Below are 23,141 nucleotides of genomic sequence, written 5' to 3' on the forward strand. Positions count from 1 at the left end.
TCACTGCACCCCCTCTCCACCCCCTCTCCATCCAAAGAGTGCGCCATATGAGCAGGCCATACTGTCGCCAAAATTAACACAATGGAACATTTTCTGAATTAATATAGGCAGCTTGAAACCTACAACAGAATTTTAGCATAGTATTGCGTCTACAGTTGTGTTAAATGTGAGATCATTATGTAAGGGCAGCTATTTTATTTTTTTTATTTTACCTTTATTTTACTAGGCAAGTCAGTTAAGAACAAATTCTTATTTTCAATGACGGCCTAGGAACAGTGGGTTAACTGCCTGTTCAGGGGCAGAACGACAGCTTCATACCTTGTCAGCTCGGGGATTCGAACTTGCAACCTTTCGGTTACTAGTCCAACGCGCTATAGTCTAGGTAATTGCATTATAGAAATACATTGCTTTGAGATCTGCATCTGATTATTTTACATATCAACACTGAAACATACATATCCGTGTTTGGCATATAATTCTTGTGTAGCAGAGTTCTTATAACTGTATGTTCTTGCCCACTGTGGCATAAAACAGTTCGGGTTTGAAACGGTTTTGTCGCAGCATCTGCCATCTATGCCCAACATAATGATAACATAGACGTTGTATATATATGTAGAGTTTAAAGCGTTCCTAACACACATACGCCTAGATACGTGCGTGTACTGAGTTTGCATCTGCTTTCGGCAAACATACCGCCTTGATTTAGTGTTTATTCGAATTAAGCCCGTTCTTGTTAAAGCTCGCGCTGTGTTTGTCTTCTTTGTGGAGGGAATGTGATTAGCCTGCATTCCCCACTGCAGTAATGATATTAGGGCACTTCAAGCTCGCTCGGGGTTTTCTCAGAGCTGGGTGAGATGGAGAGAATCGAGGCACCGGCCCGTGTCTAACTTTGTTAAACGTTAACGGGGCCTTTTCACCCGGGCTCCCTATAGCTACCTTTCACACAGAGGGGGCATGTCTGCCCTCGTGAGAGAACAGTCTACATTGCTGCTCTTGCATTCCCAGGGACCGCCCAAAATAATTTGGCACCATTTACTTCATTGAAAGTTTGAGCGCTTGTTTTGGATGCTGCGTATAGGACCTTTTTACGCATCTAAAACGAATATCTGGGTCACATTTATGTTGTTCTAATGCCACACTCTACTGTATGTGGGGATATTATAAAGTAAATTCTAAAATCAACCACATAAATGTGTTCATTATCTGGTATTTGTCTAGTATGTGCTGAATCACTAGGGAGAGGGCTTTATTGATTTGCAGCTCCGCTGAATCAATGTCCATGTGTGTGCATGGGGACAGATGGCGGAGAGAGCTAGCGCATCTCTGATGCTTTTTCCCACGAGTCACTCCAGGAATGTAAATGCAGCTAGGGAACCTCAGTAAATATGCTCTATCCTACTTTACAGAGAGAATAGAAATAAATGGTTTTGTCCAATGGGCTAAAATTACCATCGGAATACCTTGGTGCTCCGGGCTAACACATCAAATATAGCTTGGTGGGAATTAATACGTTTGTCACTTGTGTCTAATTGTGCACTGAATGGGGCCAACCGGTGGAGTCTAGAAAATGTTTTGGAGATATTTATCAAAGCAAGGCGCGAGGAAACGGCATTGCATTATTTCTGAATCGCATCGAAAGGGCGTCAATTCTCTGGTAGTGTTTCTATCCGAGGCTCGCGGGGCCTGGACATATCTAGGACTAATTATGGGTTTGGGTTGTCTGAACCTCGCGCCAGATGGCCCGGTGCCTTCTTAAAGCTCCAGTTGCTCGTGTTTGCACTCTGAGTGCGAGTTTGAGGATGATAATTCACCCGGATCAGGGATGGGAGGTTGTAAAACAGTATTATGCAGGGTATAAAAGCGTCCGCCGGCGTGACCTGCCGTGAGGCACACTCAACTGGAGGGAATCCTTTCAGAAATTTGCCACATGCGCCATGAGGGCGCGCAGAGGTCTTCTCACTCAGTAAAGTGCAAGTCTTGGATCCACAAACATTCACTCTTACATTTTTCTCTCCACTCTGGTCGCTTGAAAGATACAATGTGAGCCTATGCAACCTTTTGATCACCACGACTTTAGGAACATGAATTTGGAATTCATATGGTATCCACTGTGACCCACTTGAATACCCCATTATATATATTGTGTCCAATGTTCTCCAGTTAGGCTAAATATATGAAACAACCACATATGACATTCACCTCGAAATATATTTAGATTTTTTTTATTGCCATAACAGATGCTCATAACCAGCACCTAAAATTCAAGCAGGGCTATGTTGCGGTGTATCTCATCCCAAGGGAGATTATATGGAACGTTTAAATGCTTGATCATATTTAATGTTGGCATAGAGTGTTAAGATTATGTTTTAGCATAGTCAATCTGACAGTGGCACACTTTTGTGAATTGCTGCTATAACAATATGCGAGTGCCGAGGCAGCCATGGGTCAATTTGGCCATGTTTAAAGTTCTCCCTGAATAAGCAGCCCTTATTGTTGTGGCACACTTTAAAACTACGTCTTTGGGCTGGTCCTCCCGGCTTCTGGAATCAAGGCCCCCTCTGTGTTGTGAATGGACACCCTGGAGGCAGCGAAGGGGCAGCACTTGATTTAGGGAGGGGTGTAAAGGAGAGGGGAGGGGGGCTGGCGTGACTTTTTGTGTGAGCGGAGGAAAAAGACGCAGTTTGGGTGAGGGGCGGGCTATGAGGGCCAGTCTGTAGACGAGACAGACCGCAGGAGCGCGCGACAGAGCAGAGCGCACAGCAACACAAACGGAGCTACGCCTTTTCTTACCGCTCAGATTTCCAGACGCACACTCACACACACAGACCGGGGCTTAAGTGGATGTATGCAACAGATCACAACAGCAAGAAAAACACTGCATTTGAGTTGGTGTGTTTGGTGTAAAATTTTAGCCAAAAGAAAACTCCGACCCGGTTGATTTTGAGTTCTCAAATCTTCATCCTCCAGTCGATTTTTACGACTTTTCACCAAAGATGACTTACTGAAGGGATTTAACATGCTAGACTTTTGAGAGAGCATCTTTTTTTAAACCTTGCTCCTCCGTGGTAGTGTAGCCCCATCCCGGGTGCTGAAGATGGGTGCCAAAATGAACACACCCAAAGGAAATATAGTATTTTCCACTGCGCTATTATTATTTTTGGTTGTAATTATGCAGGCCGTTTCTGGTAAGACTTTGAAATATAAAGTTTATGAAGAGCAAAAAGTGGGCACAGTGATTGCAAGGCTAAAGGAGGACGTGGCGGATGTTCTGTCTAAATTACCGAGTTCACTGTCCTTTCGGTTCCGTGCTATGCAGAGGGGGAGCACTCCATTTCTGTCGGTTCGGGAGGAGGACGGTGAAATCACCATAGGGACCAAGATTGACCGGGAGAAGCTTTGTGAAAAGAACCTAAACTGTTCTATCGAATTTGATGTTGTCACTCTTCCCACTGAATACCTCCAGCTGTTTCACGTCGAGGTGGAAGTCTTAGACATAAACGATAACTCGCCACAGTTCTCCCGTGCCATCATCCCCATTGAGATCTCCGAGAGCGCCTCTGTGGGAAACCGCATCCCTCTGGACAGCGCCACCGACCCTGACGTGGGAGATAACTCCCTTTACTCTTACTCTCTGACGCCGAATAACTTTTTCAAAATCGACATAAGGACCAGAACCGACGGTGCCAAATATGCAGAGCTGGTGGTGGTGAAAGAGCTGGACAGGGAGGTGCAGTCCAACTACCAGCTGCAGCTAACGGCCTCGGACAATGGAGTCCCTCCGAAGTCCGGCTCCACTCTGCTCAAGATAAGCATCTCAGACTCCAACGACAACAGTCCGGCTTTTGATGAGCAGGTGTACGTTATTAATCTCCTGGAAAACTCACCACTTGGGACTCTACTGATTGATTTGAACGCCACAGATCCGGATGAGGGCACTAATGGTAAAATAGTTTACTCTTTCAGCAGTCATATCTCTCCCAAAATACTGGAGACGTTTAAAATGAACCCTGAAAATGGCCAAGTCACTCTGATTAAAAAAGTGGACTATGAAACTACATCATCTTATGAGTTGGACATTCAGGCGCAGGACCTGGGTCCTAACTCCATCCCAGGACTTTGTAAAACCATAATCAAAGTGGTGGACGTGAACGACAACAAACCGGAGATCAACATTAACCTCATGACTCCCGGTAAGGAGGAAGTGGCCTACATCTCGGAGGGCGCGCCGGTGGACACCTTCATAGCATTGGTGCGCGTGGACGACAGTGACGCAGGGCTCAATGGCGACGTGGTGTGCCGCCTGCACGGCCATGGGCACTTCCGGCTGCAGAAGACTTATGAGAAGAATTACATGATCCTGACCAATGTGTCTCTGGACAGAGAGAAGAGGTCAGAGTACAGTCTAACGGTCATAGCTGAGGACCGCGGCTCTCCAAGCCTTTCCACCATCAAACACTTCACGGTCCAGGTGTTGGATGAAAACGATAACCCGCCCCGCTTTGAGAAGAGTCGCTACGAGGTTTACAAGTCAGAGAACAACTCTCCCGGGGCCTACCTGATGACAGTGGTGGCGTCTGACCCTGACCTGGGCACCAACGGCCAGGTGACCTACACGGTGGTGGACACTCTGGTCCAGGGAAGCCCCATCTCCACCTACGTCACCATCGACCCGTCCAACGGCGCCATCTACGCCCTACGGAGCTTCGACCACGAGGACGTCAGCCGCATCTCCTTCACCGTCCAAGCACGGGACGGAGGGAACCCTCCCCTATCCTCCAATGCCACCGTCCTCCTGACCGTACTAGACGACAACGACAACCCGCCCGTCATCCAGTCCCCGCTCCTACGTAACCACACCGCCGACCTCCTCCTCTGGAGACACGCCTCCACCGGTCAGCTGGTCACAATTGTCAAGGCCACTGACCGTGACACCGGCATCAACAGTGAGCTGAGCTGCTCCATCGTCGGGGGCAACGAGGAGGGCCTGTTTGTGATGGATGCTCGGCGGTGCGAGCTGCGGACCAACGGCAGTCTGGAGGGGGTTCCCAAGGACGTGCTGGAGATCAGAGTGGAGGTGCAGGATAGGGGCACCACCCGCCTGTCCACCGGGGCCCTGCTCCGCCTCTCCCTCCAGGAGAATATGGACTTCCTACCCCCAGGCCTCCCCACGGGCCCCAGCCATTCCCTCCTGGACCTCTCCCTCATCATCATCATCTCCCTGGGGGCCGTGTGTGCCCTGCTGTTGGTGGTCATGGTGATGTTCGCCACAGCACGCTGCAACAGAGAGAAAAAGGACCCCCACAACTCGTACAACTGCAGGGTGGCTGAGAACACGTACCAGAACCACCCCAAGAAGCCCTCTAGGCAGATCCACAAGGGAGACATCACCCTGGTCCCCACTGTCAATGGAACCCTGCCCATACGGGCACACCCACACTCACCTTCTGCCTCACCCGCCCCAGAGAGGGGCACCATGGGTAGCAGGCAGAGCCACCACAGCCGCCAGTCGCTCAACAGCCTGGTCACCATCTCCTCCAATCACGTCGCAGAGAACTTCGCTCTGGAACTGGCCCACGCCACGCCCCCTGTCGAAGTAAGATGAGAGAGAGCGAAACAATGTCTAAGTTAATGTCCTTAGTACAGTATTAGTAGATGGTTTATGAATACGTTATCTACTAATGGTAGTCTTGAATCACATAAATGTCTTTGGATTAAAATAGACCCCCATTAACTATGGATCTATAGAATAAAGAAGGACTGAGTTTTGGCCTTGTCTTGTATTATGGTGATATAGAAATTGAAGCATGTTTATTATTATGATTTTTGCGTTTTATATTTAATATTCAGTATTTGTTCTGAATTTGTCCCCGATGTTGTGGTATGTTCAGTACTCCATCCCTTATATCCAGTGATCATCTCATGTTTTAGAACATATCGCGTCATATCAACATCCATCCACCTCGTGTCCTTGTGCCTGTCTGCTCCCATCAGTATTCATTTATTCATTCATTCCTTTCATTCTTTTTTTTTACATTTTCTTTTTCGATTGTAGCAAGTCTCACAGCTTCTGTCCATGCTCCATCAGGGCCAGTACCAGCCAAGACCCAGTTTCCGTGGCAACAAATACACCAGGAGCTACAGGTATTAACACCATCTAACTGCACCTTAAAATAAACACACCTGAAGGGAATCAGAATGTACGTGTGCATAACTCAGTAAGGCTCTAAGGCATATCCTACAATGCTTTACATATTCCTAAAAAGCTTTTGGCTGTATTCCCTCGTAGGCCTATATGTGCTTTGTTCTATTTTAGTACTCAACCTTAATAACACTTGATAATTGCATGCAAAAACCTTCGCCACTAGAGAATTCACTGCACTATCGTTTTGATATGCATAAGCCTTGAACCATCCTCCAATGTTGTTTTCTATGAAAGTTGAACCATCATTTCCTCTCTCCGTCTCCAGGTACGCTCTGAACGACATGGACAAGTTTAGTCTGAAGGACAGTGGTCGTGGCGACAGCGAGGCCGGGGACAGTGACTACGAGGCAGGACGAGAGTCTCCCATCGACAGGCTCCTGGGTGAGGCCTTTAATGAGCTATACCCTCATGACGGCCAACACAGACCACATCCACAGCATCCGCATGCAGGTATACACCCTTCAACTCATCACCCCTCTCACCTCACCTCAAAACCCTCACCCTTCAGCCTACAACACTCTCCCCTCTATATATCAGCCTCTTACCCTATACCCTTGTTCTTTACTGAACTATACCAACAATGACTGCATGCAGGTATACTATCCTCACCCTTTTCAACATATCCCTCCTCTCACCCATCTTAGCCTTTACCCTACACTACAGGTCTCCACTGAGCTATGCCCCACCACAACACACATTATCACACCACCTCACCTCTCACCACAACTATCAATCACCCTCATCCCCAACACCTCTGAGAGATCCACTCCCCAGCTGTTTATCAGCACAGTGCCTGGGACTGGATGGGACTGTGGAGGGAGAAAAGAGGCAGAATTATCACCCGTTTCTCTGATGAGAAAAAGCTCTCATCTCCTCCATAACACAATTATTTCAGAGTGCGATCAGGCAGCCAGGCAGTCAGCTGGGCAGTTCGCAGGCAGGCAGAGGTGGTTGGAGTGGGTTTTTCAACAGCTTTGAAAGGCTGTTTTTGTAAATCAGTCCGGTTCATCTTTTATTTTTGCCTTTCATCAGCGGGGAAGGCAATATGCTGCCTGCCTACATGGCTGCGGCTGCTGTGTTTCCAATGCTCCCCAATGCACTCTTCCTTCATCAGCTCTAAGATGTATTATAAATGGTCTTTTCATGGTAATGAGAGGGTAATGAAGTCCCTGAATAGCATGAGTGACTAGCCAGCGGTCTGTAATGAAGGCTTTAACTTGGCATATTTGATTTGTATAATTTATTCTTCAGAGATTTTTCATTTGAAGATTTAATATTGAATAGACGCAATTTCAAAAGGGAAAAATGCAGGTTTTTAAGCAGATTCTTTTGAAAGAGTAATAGTGGCCATTGATCTGGCCCAGTGAATTGTGTCGATATGTTAATGTTGAAGGTAGTGTGCTCTCTCCTGCAGCGTGATATGCTATCTAATTATCTTAGATTTCCACCCTTGTTTGTACCCAGATCACACAACTGTGTTTCAACATGAATGGACAATGTTTGATGTTAAAAGGCTATGAAAGACAATCTTTCATCTCCTCCCTTCAAAACCACTCCCAGTTCTATGCCTACTCATCACCATCTCCCCTCATCAAAAGTATATCAACAAAGAACAGTAATACCCAGAACAATCTATGGTCTGTATATGTAGAAATGCATGGCCTCCTATGTATTTCATCTCCCTGTGCAGTGCCTTGTGACTCTGTATCCCTGATCACGTCTCTCTCCCTCTCTCGCTGTAGCGATGAGACTGTGCACTGAGGAGTGTCGTGTCCTGGGTCACTCTGACCAGTGCTGGATGCCTCCCCTGCTCTCCCCAGCCTCCTCTGACTACCGCAGCAACCTCTTCATCCCAGGAGAGGACCCCCGCCAGGCCAGCGATCCCCAGGAGCCGCCCCAGCCCTCCGACCCCGACCACCCTCACGTACAACGCAGCAACCAGAGCTTCTCCACCTTCGGCAAGGACAACCAGGAGGAGGCTGAGGAGGCAGAGGGGGGAGAGGAGGGGGAGGAGGAGGACCTGTGTGGAACCACGTCCCTGTTGTCAGAGATGAGCAGTGTGTTTCAGAGGCTCCTCCCTCCATCGCTGGACTCTTATATCCAGGTCAGCGAGACACAAAAGGCAGGTACAAGTATGGGGGGTGTAGGTGTCCCCATGACAGGGTCACTGGACAGGAGGAGGGGTCATCTGCCAGGTAAGCCCAGTGCTGCCGCCCACCAGCAAGGTGTTGCAGCATGGGCCGCCAATACCCACTTCCAGAACCCCGGCTCTAGCATTGGGCCCTCAGGCCAACCACACCCCCAGAATGGTAGCTACCACACCCTCAAACCCAGCACCAAGCTCAGCCCCCAGAACAACCACCACAACCAGGCCGTCCCTAAAAACAGCCCTCAGAATGGACACGGCCACCACGCCCCCACCCCCAAGAACAGCCCTCTCCTCACTGCCCTGGTCAGCCCCACCCTGGTGGCACCCTTCCTGGCCCCGGCCCCCATCCCTGTTCCCCTCCCGGGGCCATGCGGTAAGTGGCTCCCAGCCATGGAGGAAATCCCAGAGAACTTTGAGGAGGATGAGTTTGACTCGGTGCTGGGGCAGCTGGGACACCTGCAGGGGAAGAGGAGCGACAGCCGGCATGAGTTGATGGATGCCAGCGAGCTGGTGGCTGAGATCAACAAATTGTTACAGGATGTCCGGCAGAGCTAGACAACACTAAATACCCTCCACCTTTGAACTCTGACCTCCAACTTCCTGTCTTCCTGTCAGGAGTCCTGCCATGTCTATGGAGGGGGAGCTGAGGAGTCTGGGTAGGAAAAAAGAAAAGAGAAACCAACGAAAGACATAGACCTGCAATTGTCGTTAAAGTTGCATTTCTAACGTATTTGTGTTTTGTGAATGCTAAATATCCAAATAATGTTTGTATTTTCTTGTTTGGTACACAATGTACACAATGTGACTGTATTTATCTTTGTATTTTAAAAATACATTTGTATTCTTATATTTATATAAAGTAACTGTATATAATCTTAATCAATCAGAATTCTATTTTTATATATTGAAGGCATATGTTAAATGAAGAAAAAAGAATCAACATTTTGACATGCAACTGAAAATCTACATATTTAATATTGTCTTTTGTATTGTGAAATGTTTTTTTTTTATGTCACTATTATTATATGTATACATGAATATATTAATTATTGGACAGAAGTCTTTGTGGTGTATTGTGGGAACTTGGGGGGAAACACAAATAAAAGTGAAAAAACACAGAACTAATATGAGTTTGTCTTGATGTTTCATATTTGACTAATGTTGCCATTGTATTAGAAGAAGGAAGTCACAGAGGTTTATTTGCTAAGTTAAATGTTTCCATAGAAGGTTAAGAACCTTCACAGATCTCCAACATTTGGCATACATAATGATAGTAGAGGCGTGGGCTTGGTATTGTGTGTGTGTGTGTGTGTGTATGTGTGTGAGAGAGCGAGAGTATAATTCTACAAAGAGATGCTGAACTGTTGTCTAGATTTCTATGAGAATAGTTCCATATGTGCTCCCCCTATTGGTCAAAAGAGCTCATTATTGGTCCAATAGCGGTCAGGTCTACTACGGTCAGCGCCAACCTGTATCATTGGGAAGTCCCTACCTTAAACCCTAATCCTAACCTTAACCCTTACCCTTACCCTAACCTTGACCATAATGCTTACCTAACCTTAACCCTTACCTTCACCATTTTAAATGTCAACTTCAATGTGGTAGGGACTTCCCAAGGATCCTGGATAGCTCAGACCTCAGGTCTACTCTAGCACACTGCTCTTGGATGTAACAGTCAGATAGATATTCTCCAATTCAGGTCCTATATATGTATTTGGAAAGAGGCTGTTCATGACAGTATAGTGTTGCCTCCTATTCTCTTCTTGGTTGATGGCTGATGTTAACAGTGCAATGAAAAACATTGGTTCTATCATCACCACTTACTACTGCTAGCCAAGCTCGTTCTTCGGATTACTTTACCCATCTGAAGGTCTGAGGCTCAGTTTGAAACAGAACAGAGCCCCCTGGAGGCCAGATTGGATTATTGCAGGAGTAGGTTCCTCCTCTTCATGAGCAGCAGTGGCAAGCATCTGGAGCTGAATTCACTAGGTGCTCTGTAGTCCAAATAAATCACCGACACTCAACCACAGAGATACCTACAAACCAATAACATCAGTCAGTCAGTATGTAAGTCAGTCAGTCAGTATGTAAGTCAGTCAGTCAGTCGTCAGTCAGTATGTAAGTCAGTCAGTCAGTCAGTCAGTCGTCAGTCAGTATGTAAGTCAGTCAGTCAGTCAGTCGTCAGTCAGTATGTAAGTCAGTCAGTATGTCAGTCAGTAAGTCAGTCAGTCAGTCAGTCAGTCAGTCAGTCAGTCGTCAGCCAGTATGTCAGTCAGTCAGTATGTCAGTCAGTCAGTATGTAAGTCAGTCAGTCAGTATGTAAGTCAGTCAGTATGTAAGTCAGTCAGTCAGTCAGTATGTCAGTCAGTCAGTATGTCAGTCAGTCAGTATGTCAGTCAGTCAGTCATCAGTCAGTCAGTAAGTATGTCAGTCAGTCAGTCAGTCAGTCAGTCAGTCAGTCAGTCAGTCAGTCAGTATGTCAGTATGTCAGTCAGTCAGTCAGTCAGTCAGTCAGTATGTCAGTCAGTCAGTATGTCAGTCAGTATGTCAGTCAGTCAGTCAGTATGTCAGTCAGTCAGTATGTCAGTATGTCAGTATGTCAGTCAGTCAGTATGTCAGTCAGTATGTCAGTCAGTCAGTCAGTCAGTCAGTATGTCAGTCAGTCAGTATGTAAGTCAGTCAGTCAGTATGTCAGTCAGTCAGTCAGTATGTCAGTCAGTCAGTATGTCAGTCAGTCAGTCAGTATGTCAGTCAGTCAGTATGTCAGTCAGTCAGTCAGTATGTCAGTCAGTCGTCAGTCAGTATGTAAGTCAGCCAGTATGTCAGTCTGTCAGTCAGTCAGTATGTCAGTCAGTCAGTCAGTCAGTCGTCAGTCAGTCAGTATGTAAGTCAGTCAGTCAGTCAGTATCAGTCAGTCAGTCAGTCAGTCAGTCAGTCAGTCAGTCGTCAGTCAGTATAGTATGTAAGTCAGTCAGTCAGTATGTCAGTCAGTAAGTATGTCAGTCAGTCAGCCAGTCAGTCAGTCAGTTAGCATGCCAGTCAGTTAGTCCGTATGTCAGTCAGTCAGTCAGCATGTCTAAATAAACCAGATGAGACTAACCGTACGGTACGTGCAAACATTTGGTGTGTACGTGCACCTTTGTGGGTCTGTATTAGGCTCAGTTGTCTGAACCCATAACCTGGTATTGTCACTCACTCCTTTCCTGCATCGACACTGAGATAGAAGAAACCACTAGAACTACAACACAATTATCAACATCTCATTGTTTTCTGTGTTCCTACCTTCCTGCATTTGAGCCTTTACACATGAGTCTGTTTCTATCAGCTAGGTTGATAGTGAGATAGCTACCATTAGAAGCTTTTTCTAGTGGTAGAGCGAGTGATAGAGGGAGGGAGAGGTAGCAGGAGAGAACGAGTACATGCTCGCGGGAGGGAGCAGGAGGAGAGGTAGTGGGAGATGACAGAGACAATTACAGAGAGAGAAGGAAGGAGAGAGAGAAAGAGGTAGGGATTCAGAGAGAGTGATAATAGAGAAACAGAGAGGGAGAGAGAGAGAGGTAGAGAGATGGAGAGAGAGAATGATAGAGAAACACAGAGTGAGAGAGAGAGAGAGAGAGAGGGGGGTAAAGATAAAGAGGGAGGGAGAGAGAGGAAAAGCCAGGGGTTCATTTTAGGAGAACACAGAGCTGAACACCGGAGTCTGTCGTGAAGAAGGAAGCCAGTGTTTGGCTTTTCATGTCGTCAGCCATTTCTCATGAATGCTGCTTAACATATCCTCCCTGACTACATCCCCTCCCTCCTCTCTCACCTTCTATCTCCCCCTGCAGATGGCTGTAACCAGCAATAAACCCAGTCTAACAGAACCCTATATTCTCATTTCCACTCAATACTGTCAAGGTCCAGCTGCACTACATGTAGAGAGAGAGTCATAATCTGTGAGGTTTCGTTGGGAATGATCTGTCTTTTCAATGGCATCCACATTTGTATTGATTTTACACAATAACACACTCATGACAGAAACTGACTGATTAAAGTCATGGAGAGAAAACAAGGCCATCTGGTCTATAATCACCAGCCATTTTCAAGGTAACAGTACTTAAAACTTCTTTGGGATAGGGGGCAACATTTTCACTTTTGGATGAATAGCGTGCCCAGAGTGAACTGCCTCCTACTCAGTCCCAGATGCTAATATATGCATATTATTAGTATTGGATAGAAAACACTGAAGTTTCTAAAACTGTTTGAATGATGTCTGTGAGTATAACAGAACTCATATGGCAGGCAAAAACCTGAGAAAAAAATCCAAACAGGAAGTGGGAAATCTGAGGTTTGTAGTTATTGAACTCACCCCTATCGAACACACAGTGGTATATGGGTTATTTTGCACTTCCTAAGGCTTCCACTAGATGTCAACCGTCTTTAGAACTTTGTTTCAGGCTTCTCATGTGAAGGGGAGCCGAATGGGAGCTGTTTGACTAAGGGGTCTGCCTGCAGCCTCGTTCTCAGTCACGCGCTTTCACATGAGAGTTAGCTCTCGTTCAATTGCTTTTCTACAGGCAATGGAATTCTCCGGTTGGAACATTATTGAACTTTTATGATAAAAACATCCTAAAGATTGATTCTATACTTAGTTTGACAAGTTTCTTCGACCTGTAATATAACTTTTTGAACGTTTCGTCCGACTGGACCAGATCGCGCTTTTGGATTTGTTTCCCAAACGCCCTAACTAAAGACGCTATTGGACATAAATGGACATAAATGATGGACATTATCGAACAAAACAAGCATTTATTGTGGAAATGCGATTCCTGGGAGTGCATTCTGATGAAGATCATCAAAGGTAAGTGAATATTTATAATGCTATTTATGGCTGGTTCGGGCTCCGAGCGCTGTTCTCAGATTATGCTTTTTCCATAAAGTTTTTTTGAAATCTGACACAGCGGTTGCATTAAGGAGAAGTGTATCTAAAAACCATGTGTTTGATGCATTTGAAACCATTCCACTGATTCTGCTCCAGCCATTAACATGAGCCCAACCTCGCCAATTAAGGTGCCACCAACCTCCTGTGTTTCCAAAGCAGGCCTAAGCGGTTGTAGGAGAGCCATGCTGTGTGCCAAGAGCTGTGGATAGTAGCATTGGGATAAGGACACATGTGAGAGAGCCTAAAGAGAGACAATCACTGATTATTTTGCTGCTGATGGACCCTAACCCTCCACTAAGCCAGCCAGCCCTTCTCAGCACCAACATCTCTCTGGCGGAGGTGGGTTGTGAAAAGGTTTCTTGCTATCTTAAAACTTTGTATGTCTGGGGACAGTATTGAGTAGCTTGGATGAATAAGGTGCCCAGAGTTGCCCAGAGTAAACTGCCTGCTACTCAGTCCCAGTTGCTAATATATGCATATTATTAGTATATTTGGAGAAAAAACACTCTGAAGTTTCTAAAACTATTTGAATGATGTCTGTGAGTATAACAGAACTTATATGGCAGGCAAAAACCTATGAAGAAATCCAACCAGCAAGTGGGAAATCTGAGGTTGGTCGATTTTCAACTCATTCCCTATTGAAGATACAGTGGGATATTGGTCATGTTGCACTTCCTAAGGCTTCCACTAGATGTTAACAGTCTTTAGAACCTTATTTGATGCTTCTACTGTGAAGTGGGGCCGAATGAGAGGGGAATGAGTCAGAGGTCTGCCAGAAGACACTCGTTCACGTGAGAGCGAGCTCTGTTCCATCGCAATTCTACAGACAAAGGAATTCTCCGGTTGGAACATTATTGAAGATTTATGTTAAAAACATCCTAAAGATTGATTCTATACATCGTTTGACATGTTTCTACGGACTGTAACGGAACTTTTTGACATTTCGTCTGCTCCTAGTGAGCACGCTTCGTGAGTTTGGATTTGTTTACAAAACACTCTAACAAAAGTAATTATTTGGACATAAATGATGGACATTATCGAACAAAACTTATACAAAACAAAATTTATTGTGGAACTGGGATTCCTGTGAGTGCATTCTGATGAATGTTTGGTCTCTGACCGCCGTACTTAGATTATTGCATGGTTTGCTTTTTCCGTAAAGGTTTTTTTTAAATCTGACACAGCGGTTGCATTAAGGAGAAGTGTATCTAAAGTTTCATGTATAACACTTGTATTTTCATCAACATTTATTATGAGTATTTCTGTAAATTGATGTGGCTCTCTGCAAAATCACCGGATGTTTTTGGAACTACTGAACATAACGCGCCAATGTATTCTGAGACTTTTTTATATAAATATGAACTTTATAGAACAAAACATACATGTATTGTCTAACATGAAGTCCTATGAGTGTCATCTGATGAAGATCATCAAAGGTTAGTGATTAATTTTATCACTATTTCTGATTTTTGTGACTCCTCTCTTTGGCTGGGTTTTTCTGTGACTTGACTTTGACCTAACATAATCGTTTGTGGTGCTTTTGCCGTAAAGCCTATTTGAAATTGGACACTGTGGTGGGATTAACAAGAAGTGTGTCTTTAAAATGGTGTGAAATACTTCTATGTTCGAGGAATTTTAATTATGGGATTTCTGTTGTTTTGAATTTGGCGCCCTGCACTTTCACTGGCTGTTGTCATATCGATCCCGTTAGCGGGATCACAGCCCTAAGAAGTTTTTAAGGGCAGGCAGGCAGCAAAGTATAAGAAGCAAAAAGTGGTGATTTAATCCTCAAAATAATGTCAGTGATTAGAATAAATTAAATTGTTGTCAAAAATAGGCAATAACATACGATGAACCCCCCCCCCAAAAAAATTCTTAGAATAATAAAAAGTACAATTTACTCAATCCAGTCTAGGGGTAACCTACGGTTGAGACAAAATTCTGCATACCCTCACATGAACACTCTCCTCATCAGAGTTTACAGAACACTGGCAAACAAAGACGGGTAGAGCAAGCTAGAGCCCCTTTCTGGGCTAAACCATAGCCACAATTAGCAATGGTGCATAATCACACAATAACAGAACCCATGGGGGAAAAGGGTGCTTTCTTCTTTGTGAGCATACACGCACACATCAGCGGGCATGCCTCATAGTAGAGCACGGACATGTACGAGCGGAGCTTCCAGATGTGGAAACACAAGACAAACACAAAGTAAGCACTCAAAATAAATGCACAAGCTGAAGAAATTACAGAGCAGTTTAGCAGGAAAATATTAGTAGTGGAGAGTTAGCCATGGCATGAATACAAATTAATAACTGTGGGCCTTTTTCCTGGCTTTGGCCTTATCCTAGACAACGTAGTTAAAATAAAATGTACATTTAAAATAAAATGTATACTTATTACATTCCCAAACATATTAAAAAAAGGACAGATGTTTAGCTAAAAATACTAACAATAACTTTTCAAAAAAGGCAGTTTTACAGAAAACGTATTTACTCTATTGGTCATTTTGAAAACATTTATTTTAGGCTTATGTTTATTTTACAGCAGTTCACACATATTACAACCCGCCAAGTAGCCAAGGAATTCCAGATTATGCATTTGGGGTTGTGAACGTTTATTCTGCAAGATACGAGTAAGCAATATAACTTTGAGCGATGGGAGTCCAATGTACAGGAGGCTAGCCTGCCACCATCACTCTGTTTGTGTGCGTGTGTGGTAGATACACTCATAGAAAAAAAGGGTTCCAAAAGAGTTCTTTGTGGAAGGATAGGGTTCTCACAAGAACCGTTTAGATCAGAAGAACCCTTTTTGGAAGACAAGGATTCTTTGTAAGGCAAAGGGTTCTACCTAGAACCTTTGACATCCTACAAACTATTTTTGGAGAAAGTGTTCTTTGATGATTCTTTGTAAAGCAAGAAGGGTTCTACATAGAACCATATAGAATATTTCCCAGAATGCTGTGTTGCAGGGAGATTTTCTGAATTGTTTGTTTCACTCTGTTATCTGTGTTTTTGCATTGATTGGTTGATAAATGTTATGCTACACAAAGAGAAATAACATACCGTTTTCTAAACTAATCCAACCTGTTAGTAATTGGATTTATTCAATTTTTCCTACAATGGCGAGCATCTTGGTTGAATGCAGGAATGAATGCAGGTTGAGGGTGATAAAAAATTCCACTTGTTCATATCCTAACTTTGTCTGGATTCTAATCAGAATTCTACATCTCTTTGCAAGCCAGCATTATGTGACTTGCAGGCCTGATGTGCCTGTAAACTATTGGTGGGAAACATGGCTTTCTGAATGCTTTGGAGCTTTCACAAAACTGTGCAGAAAACGGTTTATTACTCGGGTTCACAATGCACATTAGTGACATCTGGTGGTCAGCAATAAATAGAAGCATGTGATTATCAGATAGACATTTTTTTACTCCGCTGTTTTCATCAAACCTCCCTGGCGCAGCTATAAGTCGTTGGCATTAGTAGCCTATAATCAGTTGGAATACTAGATTTGCATCTTACATCATGCTTCCCTTTTTTGCCTTCAAGTTTACAATTTTCCCATGCCATTATTTAGAATGATAAAGACAAAAGCTTATACTATTCTAAATAAAATAAAATATTTGAAAAACAACGCAGATAGTGTGGTTTCACATAAAATAATTTTCTAAAGTGTGCCTTCGATGAGATTCAACATCATAAAATCCCATACCTGAATGTTCCATAGTTCTCCTTTACTACCTGCCAAGCTACCAGTCAGGTGAAACTATCTGAACAAAATCCTACCTATATTTGTAAGTACGGTGTCCAGTAGAGAACGGAGTTTGAAAGCAGCTTAGGATCGACGAAAGCACTGGAACCACGGCGAAATCAGTGGAAAGTCACGTTTTGCAGCACACGGTTTGAAAAAGCATATGCTCAACAGAGCAGAGGTGTTGTGAAGGAAGTTGCCAAGAAAGAGTGTTTGTGTTTATACAGGATCTCCCGCCCCCCACCTACCGCCAATGCGGAGCTATACAGAAACCCTCTGCATTGCTCCAAAATTTGGAAGGTGCGCAGCATCTCTGTATGGAGCTAGATTTGGCCTTCGCACGCCTCCGGAGACTCCAGACATCAAACTCTTTGTGTTTCAGTGGAAGTCATTCATTGTCAATGGAGCAGTCTGCAACGTTAAGTTGGGGCTGCCACACTAGGCTGCAGTGCAGTCTGTGTACCACATGTAATCAATAATTTCAACTCGTGCATTGCTTTACCATGCGGTGGAACAAACAGAAGTACCAACACAGACTCCAGCTAGCTAGCTTTTAGCTGGTTGAAAAGCGAAGCCCAAACGCATATGCATCTAGTGGACATCGGACATTAGCTTCTTACGTAACGTCACTACTGTGAACCAGGAAATTCCTAACACCCCTGTGTTAGGGTATAACTAGGCCCTAAAAGAAAGGCCTTATATATGTCATGTATTGTGATAGATAATGAAATGGTAAAGGATAATAAGCCTGGTGGAACCATTTATAGAGGGTTCTAGGAAGAACCCTCCAAAAGATAAAAACATTTCTCGGTAGAACCCTTCAAAGACTGTTCTAGGAAGAACCTTTAGATGATAAAATTGGTCTTGGTAGAACCCTTCATAGAGGGTTCTAGGCAGAACCCTTCATGAAAAGTTCTAGGTAGAAACATGTACAGGGAGTTCTATGAAGAACCCTAGATTACGGGTTCTAGATAGAACCCTTTGCAAAGGGTTCTACCCAACACCAAAAGGTTTCCCCTATGGGTACAAACTGAAGAACCCTGTATGGTTCAACTTAGCACCTTTATTTCTAAGAGTGTATACTCCGCGGGCAGTGTTAGCAGTATTAGTCCAGTGTAATCCCCCTGCATGTCTGTCAACACCTTGCTGGATGGTGCTTCCTGGGTTTACTCTATCTGTGGAAATGCCAGTGCATGTGTAGCCAGATGCTGGCCAATATTACGCTGTGTCTGGGTGAGATGTGTGCATGTGCCTGCAGTTGTATGGGTGTTTGGATGGTGGGTCTAACAATTTGGCTGTGTTTCTGTTAGAGGCTACCCAAAAAAGACATGAAGGTAGGACGAATGAGGAAGAGATGAAGATGTCAGGAACCACCTGGAATGTGGTCAAGAAAACCGTAACAGAGTAGAACTAAATAAGTCAAGTAAGTCTGTTAGACTTAGATTGTTTAGATTGATTGTTTTGTGAATGACAAGTAACCCCAAATTGGCTATATATATATATATATATTACAATTATTATTATGATTATCTATGACATTCCCAGTAGGCCTCCTGTGTGGTTGTGTGTAGTTACTGTAAACAGGCCATCTTCTTAACATCTGGGTTGTAGTAAACAGAGTCAACACTGGCTGATAGCTAAACAGTTAAAGAGGAGTCTATCGACATTATCCACTGTCATGGAGATGGAAATGGTTAAGTCATTAGTCAGGGTGTCTGGTCTACTACATCACGGGGAGCACTGGGTTGTGTGTGCTTAACACACTCTAATCCATTCTAAACTATTTAACACCTGTTCCAGTGTGTCCTCCACCTACTAATGTACATTTGCTGAGCTAATATTAATCACATCAGCAGCTTTTATTTACAATCAGTCGAAAAATAAATAGTCTCATTCCCCTGCCAAAGAAAAACATAAATGTACATTGGGATTGATTGCTTCATCCGAAACGAAGGGGAGCCGTGCATATTAATCAAGATCTCTGGGTAATTAGACAAGGTGAAACGGTGACGTCTTCCAACATATTCCATATTGCAGCCGGTCGATGAGATGTTTATCATGGAGATTTAAGAGTGTTTGGCTCTCTCTCGTTTGTCTTGTTTAATTAGGGTAAATATGTTAGCGTGGGGTGGGGGATCAGAGCAGGAGATTAATGGGCTGCTAGAATGCCTCTCTCTCTAAGTATTCCACCACAGCCCTGGCTGGCACCTGTGGGCTCACTAATGCCTTCACTCTATTTAAAACTACACGATGCAGCCGCTGTGGAGGCCTATACTTTCTCCAGGAGTGTGTGTGTGTGTGTGTGTGTGTGTGTGTGAGTGTGTTTGTTTGTGTTTGTTTTTGAACTTGCGTGTGTACATTGGGAGTTCACTGCCTTTACAATGGCCATCGAGAATAGCATTTCAGAAATATCTATGCAATTTATTGTTTGTTTACATGTCATCGTATTCCCTGATTATTTAAATTAGATTGAATGTTGTTGCCATAGTCACCATCCTCTCTGTGCATGTCTTCGTGTGTGTGTGTGTGTGTGTGTGTGTGCGTGTGTGTGTGAATGAGAGCAGAACTGCACACAGTAATTGTGCGTTTGTGTTTGTGTTTATCCTTTCATCCACTAGATGGCACTGTTTCTGTTCCCTACATTCAACACCAGTTTACTCGCATTGTGTGTGAATATGAAAACTGTACATCAACAACATAGGTTTTGCATTAACATTGCCAAACAATTCACTTTTTCCAGCCTCTAGGGATCTGACCTGGGGGTTCCCCCTGTGTAATGTTCGCGGCTTGTACTGTAGGTCTCCCCCAATATTACAGGGTGTCTATCTCTCACTCAGTGTAACAAAACTGATTCCTTCTCACTGCCAGAACAGAACAGAGCGTAATGAATCTCTAGTCTCCACTGGCACAGATATTACCCATTCCACCTCCACTGAGCGCCAGGCGGAGAGACACAGATCAAAATCAATTCATTTGAGCAACTGCTTTAGCGCAGGAAGAGTTCTGCAAATATTTGATAATGTCAGTTCGCTCATTTCTCAATATCTCTTTGCACCATGAGGCGTTCCTCCTCATCAAAGAGAAAAATAAAGTTAGACGGAGAAGTTGAGAATATGACTCATTTCAGAGCAAAGTTTCCCATGCAATCTACTAATCACCAGAAGACTCTCAGCGTCAGATTCAAATTGTGTGTTTGCCTGTAGCTTCCATTGCCTTTTAATGTTTTTGTCAAGATACACTCTCTCTCAAACACACACACGCATTCACATGTACACACAGTGTAACAAATTTGTCTATAACCATAAAACGTTCTAAATTCAAAGGGGTCTGACCTTGACTGTGTTTCTCTGTGACGCCAGTGACACCAAAAACATAAAGAAAGAACCTTTGACCTCTGTGCCTTATGTACAGTGTGTGTGTGAGTGTGTACGTTGTCTGTTTATTTTTCCATTTGGCTCAGTGATTGCTCCAACTCTCTGCATGCTAGATCAGCCACCTGTGTCTCTGTTTCTATTGGCTGTAACAATCCCTGCTTGCCATGGCCAGAAACATCACATCAATACGGAAATAGAACTGAGAGGAAATGTCATCCTCTTGATAAAGAGCCATATTCGATTTATCCACTGTATTATCACCGGTCCCTCCGACCTCGTTTGACCTGAGTGATAAAGGTCAAAGGTCAAGCAAGGGTCATGAAGAGGGGAATCCGGCTTGATGGGGGATCCATGTTCGACCGGCAACTCTCTCTCATAAAGCCCTATCGATTATGCGTCTCGGTCGGACTCCGCTGTGGCGTGATGGATTTTATTAACAACGGCAGGGGAGAGATCACAGCCCTGCGCTGACCCCCAGTCAAATGGCTCCCATTGATTATTGAGCTGTGGTGGTGGGTGGAGGGAGAGAGAGCCGCCAAGGTCACGTAGTCCCCTCACTCTCTTCCCCGGACCATGCTAGTACTTACATAGTCAGGGAAGCAGGACGGTTACTCACCCCACCACCACCGCCTCCACCAACGCCTAGCCCACCGCAGCCGTGAGTATCCCTGCCCGGCTGACTGACGTCTCCCCACTCTGAAATCTAAATAAATGGATCCTGATCTATTCATCCTCATGGAGCTAGCCTCTGGTCTTTAACATGTGCTTTCACAGCGCTCTATTAGGATTGGTTCATGCAGGCGGCGACTCGCCTCGGTAACGGCCCTCTCTGTTATCCCACTGTTCTGCTGACGAGGCTAGGCCAGGCCCGGGAGTGTGGTGGGCAGGCTGGCTGCTAACGTATCGCAGGCGGGTGGAATGACCACTGCTTTCCATGGGCTCAATTGGCTTGAGAAATGAGAAGGAAACAGGTTTACTACACAGATGAGATGCAATGACCTCCTAATGTTGACATATCGAGTGTGTTAGCTGCTGAGAGGTAGTGGGATAGACTAGAGACAGTAGAATCACCCCCCACAGCCAGACTCTGACAGACTAGAGACAGTAGAATCACCCCCACAGCCAGACTCTGATAGACTAGAGACAGTAGAATCACCCCCACAGCCAGACTCTGACAGACTAGAGACAGTAGAATCACCCCCACAGCCAGACTCTGATAGACTAGAGACAGTAGAATCACCCCCACAGCCATACTCTGATAGACTAGAGACAGTAGAATCACCCCCACAGCCAGACTCTGATAGACTAGAGACAGTAGAATCACCCCCACAGCCATACTCTGATAGACTAGAGACAGTATAATCACCCCCACAGCCAGACTTTCATAGACTAGCGAGCAGAAGAATCACCCCCACAGCCATACTCTGATAGACTAGAGACAGTATAATCACCCCCACAGCCAGACTTTCATAGACTAGAGACAGTAGAATCACCCCCACAGCCAGACTATGAGCCTTTCTGACTCACCTCTTCCTCCCCATGTAGCCTCCCTCTGACACACACACACACACACACACACACACACACACACACACACACACACACACACACACACACACACACACACACACACACACACACACACACACACAATGAGGTATATCTCACTCTGTCATCCTGTCTTCTAGTCTTGAGACCTGAACCATGTCAGGTTATGAAAACACTCCCGATATGTTCAATGTCTCCGGGACTGTAGCCAAATAGATAGATCGAGAGAGAGCATGAAGAGTGATGAGACACACTGTAAGTTCCTTCTCTCCTGTAATTAATTTTCAGACAGAGATGGTACATATGCAGATAGAGGGAACATCCGTTTTTTGTCTAGAGAGATGAATGTGTCAAAACTGACTTTATTAACCGGTTCTGTATTTACACATAAACATTAGAAGCACTTCATTTGGTGCCTGCTCAAATTAAACAGGTTGCCCCTTCATTTGTGGAGAAATAGACAACCACATAACACATTTTCTAATCCGCAATGTTCTGTACACGAAGAATCCCCCACGCACTACATTTCCTCTTTCTGTCCGTATTTGAAGCACTAGCAGCTGAGAGGACATGGACATGAAATTATAAATCTAGCGTGACCGAAATGCTACGCATGAATTTTCATAATGATCAATATTTCAAGTGAAGAATCCTTTTTTACTTCCACCCGAGCCTCATTTCAGAGTGCACGCTCTGTGAGTGTTAGACAAATGAAAGCACTTTTTCCACAGCATAATTCTGATGTGTTATCTCCTTCCATTATGTGAACACGTACCACGCTTACGATGCGTGCCATGAAGGAGGAGAGGAGCTAGAGAGAGAAATAGAAAGAAAATGGAGAGAGAAAATGAAAGAGGGAGAGAGAGAGGAATGAGAATGTATACTAACTAGAATAATCATCCTCAAGGCAAAGCTGGTTAATATTAAAGTCCATTCATAACCTTTCACAGTGGAAGCCTTTAAATGGATATTAATCTTGCATGAAAGGAGATTTCTGTGATGAATTAGGGGGACTTTGTCCAATGACTGCTCGCAATATACAGTCTTGTTCTGGATGTACAAGGCGCTCACAAGGGGACAGCACATGCATTCACACACATGCACATAGACGCGCATTTAACATACCCATGCATTCACCCACATCCATACACCAATACGCATAAACAGTTTCTGTGGAGTCTTATCTTTCACACT

At 44.5% G+C, this 23,141-nt stretch overlaps 1 protein-coding gene across 3 annotated transcripts; it reads left to right on the top strand.

Moving 5' to 3' along the window:
* Window positions 1-2,700: 2,700 nt before the first annotated feature.
* Window positions 2,701-9,472, top strand: LOC112220940 (protocadherin-18). Of its 3 annotated transcripts, none has more exons than XM_024382933.2 (4): window positions 2,701-5,593; window positions 6,053-6,141; window positions 6,468-6,652; window positions 7,945-9,472. In XM_024382933.2, exons 1-4 carry the CDS (start codon window positions 3,095-3,097, stop codon window positions 8,904-8,906), a joined length of 3,735 nt encoding a protein of 1,244 aa, XP_024238701.1. In that variant the 5' UTR covers window positions 2,701-3,094; the 3' UTR covers window positions 8,907-9,472. The 3 variants fall into 3 exon arrangements, with proteins under 3 accessions (XP_024238701.1, XP_024238703.1, XP_024238702.1); XM_024382935.2 differs by having other exon boundaries at window positions 6,468-6,583; XM_024382934.2 differs by having other exon boundaries at window positions 6,086-6,141.
* The last annotated feature ends 13,669 nt before the right edge of the window (window positions 9,473-23,141 follow it).

Source organism: Oncorhynchus tshawytscha, linkage group LG21 (assembly GCF_018296145.1).
Source record: "Oncorhynchus tshawytscha isolate Ot180627B linkage group LG21, Otsh_v2.0, whole genome shotgun sequence".
Classification (NCBI taxonomy): Eukaryota; Metazoa; Chordata; class Actinopteri; order Salmoniformes; family Salmonidae; genus Oncorhynchus; species Oncorhynchus tshawytscha.

What these genes read in the sequence shown, in the direction of transcription:
- LOC112220940 (XM_024382933.2), top strand. Translation starts at nt 3,095, where the DNA reads ATGGGTGCCAAAATGAACACACCCAAAGGAAATATAGTATTTTCCACT. An exon ending in AAATACACCAGGAGCTACAG is followed by an intron (nt 6,142 to 6,467) that starts GTATTAACACCA and finishes CTCCGTCTCCAG; the next exon opens with GTACGCTCTGAACGACATGG. An exon ending in TCCACAGCATCCGCATGCAG is followed by an intron (nt 6,653 to 7,944) that starts GTATACACCCTT and finishes CTCTCGCTGTAG; the next exon opens with CGATGAGACTGTGCACTGAG.